This window comes from Phacochoerus africanus, chromosome 14 (assembly GCF_016906955.1).
Source record: "Phacochoerus africanus isolate WHEZ1 chromosome 14, ROS_Pafr_v1, whole genome shotgun sequence".
Classification (NCBI taxonomy): domain Eukaryota; kingdom Metazoa; phylum Chordata; class Mammalia; order Artiodactyla; family Suidae; genus Phacochoerus; species Phacochoerus africanus.
The window spans coordinates 10,889,686-10,905,163 of NC_062557.1; the positions used below are offsets into that span (position 1 = coordinate 10,889,686).

The 15,478-nt window shown below is 41.4% G+C and overlaps 1 protein-coding gene across 3 annotated transcripts in view; it reads right to left on the minus strand.

The window, feature by feature from the left end:
* Positions 1-295: 295 nt before the first annotated feature.
* MAP2K6 (mitogen-activated protein kinase kinase 6) overlaps positions 296-15,478 on the minus strand; it is a 120,549-nt gene continuing 105,366 nt past the window's right edge. For 2 of the 3 annotated variants that reach the window (XM_047757504.1, XM_047757506.1), the window contains exons 11-12: positions 12,769-12,814; positions 5,430-5,779 (exon numbers count right to left, since the gene is read on the minus strand). In XM_047757504.1, coding sequence (XP_047613460.1) covers positions 5,702-5,779; positions 12,769-12,814 — 124 coding nt within the window. In that variant the 3' untranslated portion in view covers positions 5,430-5,701. Of the gene's footprint in view, positions 548-5,429; positions 5,780-12,768; positions 12,815-15,478 lie in introns of those variants that run through there. The other variant, XM_047757505.1, reaches the window with a different exon arrangement.

A 15,478-nucleotide genomic window follows, 5' to 3' on the forward strand; every position in this document is an offset into this window, starting at 1 on the left:
ACAAATGCCTGTAGAAAAATTTTGCTTTCAAAAGGAGTTTGGGTCAGGCATTCCCATCATGGCTCAGCGGTTAACAAACCTGGACTAGCATCCATGAGGCTGCGGTTCAATCCCTGGCCTCGCTCAGTGGGTTAAGGATCCAGTGTTGCTGTGAGCTGTGGTGTAGGTTGCAGTTGTGGCTCAGATCCCTCGATGCTGTGGCTGTGGTGTAGGCTGGCACCTGTAGCTCCAATTAGATCCCTAGCCTGGGAACGTCCATATGCCGAAGGTGTGGCCCTAGAAAGACCAAAAAAAAAAAAAGGAGTTTGGGTCAGGAACTGAAAAGATAAACCCCAGCTTAAATTTGATTCCAAATGGTTCCATTAGAAAACCTGCAGTGGTAGGATATCTGCATAGCTGTAAACAGTGACTCTCTAAACCTCAGGGAAATGACACTTCTTCTTTGCAGACACCAGGAACAGGTGGTGAGTGATGTATTTGGTGGCAATGTGCTTCCCCCAGAAGGATAATTTCATTTTGAAGGCTCTGGAATTCAGGTTTTGTGTCCCTAGGTGAAGAGAAAACATTCTTTTAGGTAAATTGCCAAATCAAATTCTTAAATGTGCTCTCTTAAGGAGTTTCCAGGTGTCATTGTAAGTGTAATTTATGTCTCCCTGATGATGCAGCAGGAAAAAAAAATGTCTCTGAGTAATAAAGAGGCTATAAGCTTTAAGGAAGATGTGGTATTCTGTTCAGGAAGAAGAAAATAGAGATAGCTTAGGTAACCGGCAGGCAGTTATTTGTGTAGCCTTCTGAACAGTAAAGAGGATACTTACTGACAGAAGGCAAAGCAAATTATGCAGTTGTTCTGGTCCCAGCTTTCTCTAGAGACTGTGGGGCCCAGAAATTCAAGCAAGACTGGCTAATTCAAGATCGTCACATCAGAAAGGAGGCATTTTGCATAGGCCCCTTAAAACAGTAATGTACTGATGATTTAAAAAAAAAAAAAAAGAGTAAAGCAGCCTTCCCTCTGTCTTGGGACAGAACTCAATGGCTAAGTCTATGTCTCCTAGATCTAAGTCTACCCAAGAACAAGTATTTTGACCCCAAACTATTCTTTCTTAAAAGAGAGCCACCCCTCCCAAAAAAGAGAGCCTGATGGATGAGGTGGAGGAACTGAAAGATTTTAAGAATTCTATCTGCCTTTGCCTCTAAGGTTAGTATGGCCTCCCACATTCTCAAGTCCTGATACAGTTCAAGGAAAAGGAAAACCAAATGATTCATGTCTGGGCTCATGATTCTCCGTGCACGTGACTCACACCACAAAGAGGAACCAAATGCAAAGCTAAGAGACAAGAACACAGTTAACATCTAGGAGTAGTGTGCCTTTTATTCCCAGGTTACAAAGTGAGTTATTGCATAGAAATGCAAAAGGTGGAAACTCAGTGTAGTCTGAAGAAAACTGTCCCATTGGCTTCGAGAGCAAGAAACTCAATTTACTCTGAAGAAAACTGTCCCATTGGCTTCGAGAGGAAGAATATTACCTGAGAAAATGAAGAGGCTATTTTTATGCAACAGAACAGTCCCCATCTTTTCAGAACCCATTTTCCTATGTCCGTCTTCCTTGTCTGCCTCAACAGCAGTGGAACTAAATACTCATTAAATGGAAGAACTCTGTACACAGAATCAATCAATTGCAGTTTTGTAGTTGATGATCTAGAACAGGTATTGGCAAGCCATGGCCCGTGGGTCACATCTGACCCATTGCAGATTTTATAAATAAAGTTTTCTTGGAACATAGCACCATGCTCATCCATTTATGTATTGTTTATGGATGCTCTCACTCTACAGTTGTAGACTTTAGTTGTTGCAGTGGAGACTGCACAGCACACAAATACAGAAATATTTACTATCTGGCCCTTTGTAGAAAAATTCTGCCAATCCCTGATTTGGGGTGTCACAGTCCACATTCTACAGAGCAGAGGTTATTTATCCCAGGGGATGATACTCCACTTTCCTCCCACACAACAAAAAAAGTTTGCAAAACTATGTGTTCCATGTACAATGTACATTTTCCTAGGGAAAAGATCCTAGCTTTCAGCAGAGTTTCAAAGCAATCCAGAGTATCCCCAGTTAAAGCCAAATAAAACCAAAGAGTGTCTTTAATGTGTTTAACAGTGCCACACACACACACACACACACACACACCCTAAACAAAAAAAGAACGTGGCCCTGCTAGAGTAAAATATCTTTTTTTCCTATTCTATCAGGTTGGGAACTTCCTAGATTTTACCACTCTGGCATTTTTCCATCTGAATATGTAAATTGTCATGGGTCCAATTGATAACTACTCCTAATTCAATAAAAATGGAAGATTCCTTTAAGCTATGAAATCTCCCTTCAAGTCATATATAGACATTAGGAAGGCAAAATCCCCGGCACAATAGAGGTTTAATTCATTTTATTAGATCTGACCACCAGCTCCAATGAATTTGTATGCCCATGGCATGGTCTTTATAAAAAACATGAAAAAGTTTTAACAGTAAAACTTCAGCTCTGAGGGCAAATTTGACTTCTAGAAATTGTCACATACAATTTGGTGCTAAGTCTGATAAATAAGGTGGGTAAAACAAAGGGTAAAGTACTTGGTAAGGATTTTTTGTAAAAAAAAAACCAACCAACCAAGGAGTAATTATGAAATGTGGATTCTACGTGTTATATGTATGGGGAGGAAATGGATTCTGAAGCCTTTTCTGAAAGAGAAGTAGCATTATTCCTACAAATAATCCTGAAGGTAGTTACTCTGAAGGGCAGGACTCACTGATGGGTACACATATGTGGCAGCTGTCTGAACAGTCACTCACATGACTTTTTTGGAACACCTCTGAAATCAGCAATCTAAAGAGAGATGGATATCTTTATAAACATGATGATAACATATACTATGGATAATTATATCATACTAAATCAAATACATTTGAGAGAAAAAAAGAGCATCATCTCTTTTATAGAGATATGTTAATTTTCTAATGCACTGACAGTAGAGCCAATATTCAGTGTTCCATGCTGGTCACACATTAAATACTTTGAGCATCATCCCTGATAGGAATATCTTCTGTCTCTTTCTTGCTCTCTCTCTCTCTCTCTCTCTCTCTCTCTCTCTCTCTCTCTCTCTCCACACACACACACACACACACACACACACACGTACAGGCAAATCCCAACTTGTATCCACTTAAATACAGTTTATGCATCTCTATGTTTATTTTAAATTAGTTGTTGAGAACTTATAACACAGTTCTTAAAAAAAAAAACTCTATAAAGTGTAGGTTTGTAAGGCTATCGGGGCATTCTCCTTGAGTACGTAGGATACCCTCATCACCATGCAGCATGTCGCTTCTGCAGGGAAAAGATACCTCAAATCTCCGATCAGAATTCCACCTCTCTCTTGAGAGGGTAGTAGACCAGTGTTCTCAACCCTGTTGCACATCAGAGTCACCTGAGTAGCTGGTAAAAAATACCACTTCCCAGGTCCTACCCTGGCCTATTAAACTAGAGTCTCTGGGACCCTGGCATTCACCTTGCTCCCAAGCTCCCAAGGATACGTGTGCCCCAGGGTGGAGAAACATTGACTAACTCCTCTACCCCAGGATGATCGTTTTGCAAGTTCAGGCCCTGAGCTCACAGATTGGAGAGGTGAACACACGAGAAACACGCTTGGTTAAGAATATTTCACAACAGAAGCCACACTGAACAAGAGGTGAGAGTAATTGGACCCAGACCAGAAAGATGTTTAGCTTTACCTATTTCACCCAATGCTGTAATGAAATGGCCTCAGTTTTTTTTTTTTTTTCTGCTACTGTCTTTTTTTCAGAAGGTGGATGCATGTGGTTTCGATTTTTTTTCTCTCTCTTGGTATCAAAGGGAGACACTTCCAGATTTAGAAAGAAGGGTAGGAAAGTGACTGGCCGTCATCACTGAGACCATGCTTTTTCTGGCTGGAAAAAGATGAAGACAGAGGTAGTATCAAAGCAGATGAATTTGATGTTTATCAAATAGATATGTCTTGGAGCTGAAGATGAAGTGTATAGATGAGCCATAGTCTGGGCAGCTGCGATGAGATGGGCATAAGAACAAGAAGAAAGTGCAGAGGAAAAGATAGGATTGCACTCTGAAATCTAAAAGGGAAAAAAGAGGGATTGCTCAAGGGAACAATCCTCAATCCATATTTGTGAACTTAAGGCAAAGAGAGAAACAGAGCGTATTCTTCCTTTTTAAATAAAAAATCCTCTGCCCTTGTCCTGCAAGAATAGCACTGTATTAACACAATATTCAAAAGCAGTGCTTCCTGGCTGTTAGCCATTGTATTCTCCCTGTGGACCACTTCACTCCTTGACCTTTTGAGGAACCTAGAGCCCCAAGTCAGAGAAGCCAAGGGTGTACCTCGCCATGAGAAAGAGCTTCTGTTGCCTTGTCAACCTGCTAGGAGTCCACCACGTTGGAGCCATTCACTGCTGAAGAAATGTACCTGGAACTCAGCCTGGGGAAATGTGGCAGTCTATTCCTGGGAATTCATTCAACCCTTCCTATTACCATCTCACATGATGCAAGAACTACTAACCACCTTTAATTTCTTCTACTGCAGCCCTTCCATTTTTAGTAAGGCTTCTTCATTGAACAGAAAACAAAAACCAAAACAAAGCAAGAAAACGTTAACCACAGAGGCAATCCTTGGGGGCTTATAGGGGGCAAAAGCAGAGGAAGGCACTGATTCTCTGTGTAGTTTGACATATTTCGTTTCAGGACTGACAAATGTCCTCCTTATTAAATATAGATGTTATTAATAATAGCTATTGAGTAGAATTTGTGACTTATCAAATACACACACACACACATAGAAGGATAGAATGGCAATATAAAAATCACATCACAAATCACATTCCCTAAGTCCTATGCCACAAATGTCAAGAGAACCAAGTCTATGACTCTGAGCTGTGATAGAAGTGATTGTACATTTTCCAAAGCTGGGAAAAGAGTAGGACGAGGATACCTTGCCACTTCACCAGAATATGTGGTTATTACCCAGGATGGAGCAGAAATTTAGGAACATGGAAGCAGCCGCAACAACTGGAACATATATTTCACAAGAGCTCCTGGTTGATACTTTTATAATACTCTTAAAGATGCATATTAAATAATTTCTTCTGGACCACAGACACGATTGAACTTAAAAAATAAAAACCCTATAAATACTGCCAACCCAACCTCATCTTTAGTCTCTCCCTCCTTGCATAAAATGGAATCTTTCCAACGAAGCACTAAAACATAAATATTAAAATAATAAGTGGGACAAACTACAAATCTACTTACAATTCATCACTATGGTAGCACCTTTTTACCAGGGCCAATGCATTCATTTTGTAAAGAGCAAGAGAAGTCTGAAAAGCTTAAGGACTCATATGACACATCATTAAATATTTAATCACCATTTCAAGTCCTAAGCCTTTATCATATTTCATTCATCTAGATAGTTCATTCTATACTATAGATTCCAAGGCCCCCTTTGGAGGGGAAAAAAAAGAGAAAATGGGGAGAAAAAAACCTTCTGAGAGGCAGGGTTGAATTATCTCAAAGATGAGTTTCTATTGGCGCTTCAGTGAACTTGCTTCACCCTGTAAACCCACCAATTCACAGGAGGGTCAACCGATTGAGTCCATTGTTTTTAGTCTCCGAGAATTGATTTTACAAAAGATGCCACGTCTGTTGCTTTGGATTCATGTAGGGTGAAAAACGGATGTTGCTGGTAAAGAAAAGAAAAATAGCTGGTATTAATATCTGTCACTGGCAACCTGTGAGATTAGTAAATTAACAGAACAGATGAGTCAACAAATTAAGTACCTCTATCAGGGCAAAACTGGGCCCTTTCTACCCCCTCCCAGATCAAGTACACATTTATTGATGCAAACCTTCCTAAAGATATGCTCCTCCCATTTTGAGATCTCTTTGTTTCCACAACAGAGTATCTGTTGCTTTAAAGTATAAATTCGTATATTTATATACCATAAATATGTAATTAGGCTAAATGCATCCCATCTATGGTAAAATACTAAGAGGATCCAAAACTCTGATTTGCACAGAACCTTGTCCCCTACAAAGTAATTTTCAGACAAATGCAGCAGTAAAGTAATTAGAAATCTCACGGATTCACACACATTCAATTTTCAAGAAATGGGCGGTAGAGTGAGAACCAGTTTTGTGCAACAATAAATAGGCACTCTCTGCCCTTGACACTGGAGAGCTGCTTTGGACTGAAGCAGCTAACAATGCCATTTTTAAGCCCCACCCACACGTTATTATACTTATGTCTCTTGGTGATGATTTGATCCACTTGGAAAATAAATTATGCAGCCTGGCCATCTCTAGGTATGGGCAGAGAAAATCCAACTTGGAGATTAAAAACTGAAAAGCAAAATACAGTCTCTACTGATGCAGCTCAGATGAAGTTAAACTTGAAGCATCAAGTATAGCTTTTTTTTTTGGCCTCACCCATGGCATACGGAAGTTCCTGGGCTAGGGATCAAACCTGAGCCACAGCAGTGACAACGCCACATCCTTAACCCGCTGCACCACCAGAGAACTCAAGTCTAGCTCTTTGCTGGGGAAACAGGCATGGTGGTCCAGTTCAAGAAGCCACACATGTCAAAACAGTTCTGAAGGAAACAACGCCATCTTCTCTGCACGTGAGCGACCCTTCCCACCTTGCTCAGTTTTGTTACAGGAAGTGCCTAGCTGTCACACTGGAATCTTACACCTCTGATGAGAAGTAGGCACATTAGCGCATGATCCACTGTTCTCCCAGTGGAAACAGAACCAACCAAACCAACCAAAAAGGACAGTTCTTTCTGGTAGAACCTAGTGCCACATACCCCCTGACCTAGCATGGCCACCTCCCTGATTGTCTGCTGGTATTGTTCTCCAGCACTACTGAGCAGCCAAATATGAGCATTTTTACACACAGCCATGTCGATGACTCACCCTGTTTCCCCTGACTTTGAGGATTTTACTTTACAACCTTCATGTTGCCTAGCTGTAGGTTTTCTAATTATATTTGTTTTAAACCTGACATCAGAGGGCTGAATGAGTCAGCCCTGTGGGAAACTGAATGCCCACCCGGGGAAGTCTTAGAAAACAATGCAAATGGGAAAGGAACAAAGAAATGAAGGCCAAAAGGGGGTAGGTGGTCACTGCTAAGTATCATGACTCAGAAAACGTTAAAGAGGTTTTCTGCCTTTGCCCTTCACAGGGGAAGGGTATAGGTAGGGTGCTGGCCCAGAGCCTTCTACCTACTATAACTGAAGCTCGAGATGCTGGGTCCTTCCTGAGCTTCTTGGATAAATAAATAGCATTGCTTTTCATTACTAACCACTTACACAGCACACTTACCAAGTGTTTTCCCATCATGCTTATTAGCTTTCCCACATCCTCTTGACATTTACAGATCTTTCAGTGTACTTTAAAGGTTTTTACTATCAAAACAGGACATGTCAGACCTCAGATTGTCTCAGTGATTGCTTCCAATGCCTACCAGCCCCATGTCGTCTCTGGTTCTGCTCGTGGTTCTTAACTCAGTGGAGGTAGCCTAGGTCTGCGATAGAATTCAATAACCTGCCCTGACGTCTTTAAAAAAAAAAAAAAGAAAATTCCTCAGGCATCATTCAGTTTATTCTCAGGCTGGGAAAATGTTGTGAGAGCCAGAGGCCAGGGGAAGGGGAAAGTGGGCAGGCATGTGAAAATGGAAAGTGTGACTCGCCTTCTTGTGTGGGTTTTGAGGCTGTAAAAGGTTGGGAAGGAACCCGTCTCTTCTATAAGCGACAGACTAAGAATAGCAAGGAGAGCAACCAGGAGACAACAAGTGAGGCATCATGGAATCCTCTCCAGCTCACAGTCCTGGGTTGTGTTTCTCCAAAGAGGAGCCAGGTACAGGAAGGGAGGACGTTACCACTGGTACGGCCTGGAGATTCTTGGATGTCCTGCCAGGAGCATGGAGGCAAGCTCCAATCACCAAGAGTCTCCAAACCCCCTGCAATCACCTCACCCCTCGAGACTACAGTTTTCTCTGGTTTGGTCATCCCTGTTTAACACTGAGATTCAATCCAGGACTCCTAGGATATATGGAGAACATGATTACCTCACAGGGCAGTCACTTGAGTCACCTGGTTTTCATGTCTGGTGGTTATCATCTCAACAACTGATGGTCCAGGGGCCAGATCTAGCTTCTTGCTGATTTCTGAAATAAAGTTTTAGTGGAGCACAGCCCCACTCCTTTGCTCGCCTACTGAATGTGGCTGCTCTCATACTAAACCAAGAGTCAGGTTGCGGTGACAGCCCACCAAGCCAAAAATATTTACTCACTAATCCTTTGCAAAGCCTTTGGCCAGCCCCCGACTCCAGAAGAACAATTCCTACTGAGTCACGTCGCCCAGTGGAAGTTTGAGAGGACAAGCAAATGAAACGATCTTCCATCCAAGTTAGGGAGAAAAACATCTGGGATTTCTATAAGAGGTACATGTCTAGCTGGGGGCCTTAATTATACTGTTCTTCACCTGGAAATAGGATTTTTTTTTTCCCCTTTCTACGTCTTCACCAACTCCTACAACCTAAACAATAGCCTCTCCGCATGTGTTTTCCCAATGCTACAGTCAAAGAATTTGGACTCAGATTTTCCACTTAAAAACCTCAATTCCACAGGAAACCAGGGAGCAGTTATGGCCTTAAAAGGCAAGTCCATTTCCAGTACCACAGAGACTAATGCCATTACAAAAGGGCGGAGGAGGGGGGACAGTCCACATGATCTTACATTAATATATAGACCATGAACGACCACGGTGTTAAAATATATCGGAAATGAATTTTACATTCAACATCAGCTGCCAATGTATATTAAGCTAGGACTCAGCATTTTTTCTCAAGTGTTCCACTGAAACCTCTGATAAGAAATCACTTAGAAAAATAAAAATTAAAAAAAATTAAAAATTAAACAAAAGAAATCACTTGGGGGAAAATGTTATGCATTTTAAAAATGTTTAATTAAATTAATTTTTTATTAGGGTATAATTGATTTATAGTGTTGAGTCAATTTCTGCTGTACAGCAGGTGACCCAGTCATACATATATATACGTTCTTTTCCCTCATATTAACTTCCATTATGGCCTACCATTTTATTTTATTTTTATTTAATTATTTTGCTTTTTAGGGCCACACCGGCGGCATATGGAGGTTCCCAGGCTAGGGTTTGAATTGGAGCTGCACCTGCAGACCTATGCCACAGCCACAGCAACGCCAGATCCAAGCCACATCTATGACCTACACCACAGCCACAGCAACACCAGATCCTTAACCCACTGAGCAAGGCCAGGGATCGAACCCACAACCTCCTGGTTCCTAGTTGGATTCTTTTCCACTGTGCCACGACAAGAACTCCATGGCCTACCATTTTAAATAGCCAGAAATAGATAGAAAATGTTCTTTTACTTGAAAAGGGACCCCCCCACACACAAAGGCATCACTGTATCTATTCTGCACTCGATGTGAAATTAATTTTTAAATGCTCTGGGGGTTGCATAAGCTTACCGTGAGAGAGCAGCCAGAATGGGAAAGGCCCCTGACTGGTTGTTGCAGACATCATCAGAGAGGAAACAGTCACCCCGAACTCAGCGAGCTGCAGTGTTCTCAGGCCCTGCTCATCTCCTCTTCTCCCTCAACACTGCTAGTGGAGTAAAGCTTAGTTGAGCGTTGATCCCCGTCCTAGACGATAACCACCCGACATGAAAACCAGGTGACTCAAGTGATTGCCCTGTGAGGTAATTATGTTCTCCTTATATTCTGCAAAGTCCTAGGCTGAATCTCAGTGTTAAACAGGGATGACCAAACTCAGAGAAAACTGTAGTCTCAAGGGATGAGGTGACCGTAGGGGGTTAGGAGACCTTTGGTGAGTGTATCTTGCTCCCACACTCCGGCAGTACATCCAGGAATCTCCAGGCACAGCTGAGGAGAGGCTTCCTTTTTAAAGGGACAAAGTGGCCCAAGAAGACTGCCTTGTGTCTTCTCAGACTCTTCCCAGTATTCTTTCACAGTCACCCAGTGGAAGAATAGTTCAGGCTTAACCTGAACCAAAGCTTAACCAACAGAACTGAAAAATTCATGTGATTCACCGAGACTGTTACCTACGGTCTAGATCTGCTTTCTACTCTCCTGGCACCTTTCGGGTATATAACCCAGTATGGTTGAAGACAGTCACCAAGCTATACGTTATACCCCCAGAACTTACTCTTCTTGTAAACAGAAATTTGTATTCTTTGACCACCTCGACCCATCCCACCCCCTGTCAACCACCAATCTGTTCTCTCTGTTTCTGTAAATTTAACTTTTTTAAATCCTACATTTAAGTGAGATCAAAGAGTATTTGTTTTTGGTTTTTGGTTTTGCTTTTTAGAGCGGCACCTGCGGCATATGGAAGTTCTCAGGCTAGGGGTCAAATAGGAGCTTCAGCTGCTGGCCTACTCAAGAGCCACAGCAACAACAATGCCAGATTCAAGCTTTATCTGCAATCTGCACCACAGCTCATGGCAATGCCAGATCCTTAACCCACTGAGTGAGGCTAGGGATCAAACCTGCATTCTCACTGATGGTACTGGAGTTCATTACCACTGAGCCATGACGGGAACTGTTTTTTTTTTTTTTTTCTCCCATCTGACCTATTTCACTTAGAATAATGCCCTCAAGCTTCAGCCATGTCATTTTAAATGGCAGGATTTCCTTTTCTTTTTCACCTGTTCGTCTTTTTAGGGCTGCACCCACGGCATATGGAGGTTCCCAGGCTAGGGGTGGAATTGAAACTGCAGCTGCCAGCCTACACCATAGCCACAGCCACTCCAGATCTGAGCCACATCTGCCACCTACACCACAGTTCATGGCAATGCTGGATCCTTAACCCACTGAGCGAGGCTAGGGATTGAACCCACATCCTCGTGGATGCTAGTCGGGTTTGTTAACCACTGAGCCACAACAGGAACTCCAGAATTTCCTTTTTAATGCCTGAGTAACATTCCATTGTGTGTGTATAAATATATATTTTTCCTTCTTTATCTATTCATCCATCAGTGGACACTTAGATTGTTTCCAAGTCTGGGCCATCATATACAATGCCTCAATGAACATGGGGGGCAAATATCTCTTCAAGATAGTAACTTCATTTTCTTCAGACAATGAAGAAAAAGAAGTAGAATTATTGATCATAAGATTGTTCTACTTTTAATTTTGTAAGGAACCTCCATAACTGTTTTCTATACTAGGCCATACCAAGTTACAGTCCCACCAACAGTGTACAAGGATTCCCTTTTCTCCACATCTTCATCCGTGCTTTCATCTTGTCTTTCACACCCTTCTAACAAGTGTGAGGTGATATCTCACTGTGGTTTTAATGTGTATTTCCCTGATGACCAATGATAGACCTTTCCATGTACTTGTTGGCAAAATCAACAAGTGGGACTCCATCAAACTAAAATGCTTCCACACAGCAAAGAAACAAGCAAAAGAATGAAGAGACAATCTACAGAATGGAAGAAAACATTTGCAAACCGTATATCTGATAAGGGGTTATTATCCAAATATATAAGGAATGCATACAACTCAGTAACAAACAAAAAAATCCAAATGGTCCAATTTAAAATGGGCAAAGGAACTGACTGGACATTTTTCCAAAGAAGACATACAAATAGTCAACAAGCTGTACTTTTCCAGGTTGAAGACACCTCACCACACCATTTATTACAATATATCATGAACCTGTACTTCTATCACCTGCCCTGAGTTGGTCCTCAAGACTGAGCACTGCTTGCAGGTGGGATGGGATGGGAGCAAGCATTTAATGCCTGCAGAATGACTACATTCCAATTAGAAATGGTATTAATATTTGCATCTCGCTTGCAACTGTGCATGAGCAGAACTCTCCCTTCCCTTGCTAAAATTAAGACCTTAATAGTTGAAACAAATCTGGGGAGGGGTTAATACAAATGAGTAAATACTGAGTTTTATATTTCAGAAAGAAAATGTGTTTCTCCTATAGTCAACACATACATAGATAAGGATGCCAAGTTTAGGTCCCAGTCATGTATGTTTTAATTAAAAACATCCTCTGTAATTAGCTTAGAATGGCAGTGACTACAATTTAAAAGAAACAATTTAAAAACAACAACCCTGAGGTCTTATTTTCGCCTTTTTTTCATAGATAGTGCAAATAATAAACTGTGAATGCTGAGGTTGCATAATTCAAATTAGTAAGGCTTTGTCTTACTTTTTTTCCATTAAAGTGAAAACCAGGAGAAAACAAAGTGATTCTTTACTCCCTCCCACTAAAAAGAGGTTCATCCAGTTAATCCTAGATATTGTATCAAAAATTGGCCAGACATGTGGCACTTAAGTTTCTCTCACTATTGAAATCCTTTAAGTGATTCTTTCCTTCATTTTGTATTCACTGGTGACTCCCAATGTCTTTAAAATTTGAAGATATAACTTTCATTGACACAATCTGGCCTATATGATGACAGGTTTATTATCACACAAAAAATTGCTAAGACAGGTGATGCACCGCAGGTTATGCTAACGAAGGACTCAGTGTCTCAGTGAATCGGCTCTTCCAGGATGGCTCTTTGATTATAATTTAGGTCTTAGTCACTTCGACTGTACTAGCTGTTAGTCTGGGCATGTTTAACATCTCTAATAATACTTACCATAAGCTCTGGATATGTTGGCCTTTCTTTGGAATTCTTCTTCAAGCTTAAAGGAAGAAAAAAATGGATCACATTAAAATCTAGAAACCATCTGTATTTTCACTAGACTAGAATTCAGAGCCTGTTAGAAGACTAAACAGAACCACCTATGAAAATGCATTGAAAACATTTTAGATCTCCTGGCTTGACTTTCCTCTTCTGTTACACTTACAAAGTATGTTTTAAGTCACCTTGGGTGATTAATGGGAAGAATAAGAGTGTGTGTGTGTGTACTTTCCTTATATTTTACCAATAACATAAAAACTGGCTTTTATTATATATTGCAGTACACATCTACTTTCCTTCAAAACAGTTTTTAATCTACCCTCACTGGCAAAGAAATTGGCAGGTGTTTCTTATATTTGTTACCGCCTCTCTATCTTTAATACCTGGTTCTCTTTGCTGCTAGTCCCCTTGAATGTGTAATTTGCTTTTATATATTCCCTCCTGAACCTACTTGAGAGAGAAGCAATACATACGTAAAATAACCTAAGGTCACGCTGCTGGTTTACGACCTCTTGGCTGATGAAAGAGAAAGCACACACAGCCAGGGAGTTCGCAGTTATCCTTCTTAGAAATGCCTGGTGATCATGCACTCCTGTCAGGTAGCTCCCACTCATTCAGCCGTCTGTATGCACAGACACTTGAATCACATTTGATACAGAGGCAACAGTAATCAAACCGCAGTATGAAGAGACCCACCCCACTAGCCACCAGTGGCCTTAACATGGAAAAAAAGAAAAGAAGCAGTTTATTTGGAGCTGGAATCCCAGGCTATAGAATGGAGAAAAGGATGATTTCGAAAACTATGATTTGCAAGGCAACCTACAGGCTCCTCTGGCCATGGGGCCATAAAAACCATCCATGAATGGAAAGGAAGTTTGCCTGGTGTTGAAGGAACCAAAAAGCGGCGGGTTATTGGGTTCGCTGGAATTTGTGCTAATGGATCATTCTGAGCAAATGAGACCTAGTATGTGTGACATGAGCTCTGTTCCACCCACAGAGGCTAATAATAACTGAGATAGAGGACCAGAGAGGGAAACAGTTGAGAGGCTTGGAAAAATTGTGATTTAAAACAAAATGAAATGGAAGAAAATAAAAAAAGGAGGAAGCTTTTGAACCAAAACAACTTAAAGCAGCCTACCAGTTGACTCCAGGCCAGTGCTGTGGGTAGAAGCCAGGGAGCCTGAGACAGGGTACAGGTAGATGTGAGGAGTTTCAACCTGGAACTGAGGGCAGATCTAGGGCCTAGTGACCTCAGTGACCAGACCACCTATGAGAGAAGGTTTCATCTCAACTGAGGATAAAAATAAGAGCGAATTAGAAAGAGGAATCATTCACTGTCAAAGCTGGGTGGACATGGGAAGGTGTGCCTGAGTGAAATGAACGAGACTTTGTAACTCCCACTGATGACTCCTCATGTACCTATATCCTGAGATTCCACAAGGCTCTGCTGGTGGTTCTCAACTGCAGGTGGTTTCACCCTGCAGCAAACATTTGGCAATTTCTAGAGGCATTTCTGGTTGATACTACTGGTGGTGGAGAGTGTTGTTGGCATCTGATAGGTAGAGGGCAAGAATGTTGCTCAGCATCCCAGAAGGCACAGCGCAGATCCATCCCCAACAATGAAGAATGATCCAGTCCAAAATGTCATTGGTGCTGAGATTAGGAAACCCTGGACTGTGTGTCCTAGGGCATTGCTTCTTACCACTACCTTCCATCTCTTTCTCTGAAATGAAATTCACTTAGAAGCATCTCCAGCTGGTTCATCCTTCATTTGGGCACTTTCTCATTCCTACCATCCCTCCCTACCTTTTACCCCAGGAAGCAAAAGTTTTTCTAAGTTCAAGAGCTAGTTTCACCTAGAAAGAAACACAGAAGAAATGTGATCCCAGGAGCATGGCTGACTTGCACACAGACACTATTGTAAAAGCACACAGACTCACGTACAAACGCCCTGGATTTCCAGCTGTTGTTCAAAGCAAATCAAGAACCAGAAGGCCGTCTCTATAATCTGAGCAGTTTATCATCCTAAAGTCCATGAGGAAAAGCACAAACACGATATGAAACCTACCCTCAGTAGTCAAGTGGCTGATTTCAGGTGTCTCTCTCTATTTTAGATGGACCATTAGTCAGTCGTCAAACTCTAACTACACACTGACTCTGAATAAGTCTCCTTGAAGACCACATCCAGCCATTCCATCCCTAGCTTTCATTGGTCAACAACTGAACCAAGGGAATAACAGAAAGAAAGGCCTGCTTCTCAAATAATTAAAACAATGCCGTCTTTTACCAACCCGAGACATTGCTGATTTTTTACCTTCTATTTAGTACATAATGCAACAGGACTCTCTCTTATCAGGTAGAAGAAATTAAATACTTGTGTTTTTAAGGAGAGTTCATTTTAAGTCAGGATGTCTTATCTTTTCATTTGTAGAGTAGTTAGTAAAAATTTCTCCAGAATTTTTAAAAATTTGTATAAAGAAAATGTAGGGAAGGTACCCCAAGTTGATCATCATAAAGTGTTAAGAAGTCCTAAAAGCTTAGAGATGGTTGGTCAACAGGCTCTTTCTTGACTTATGGCCTCTGACGAGAAAGCTCAGAATGTACCACAAGCACTATGGCAGAGTATTGACGGAAAATATTTACACAGCAAACCAAGGCTGTTTCT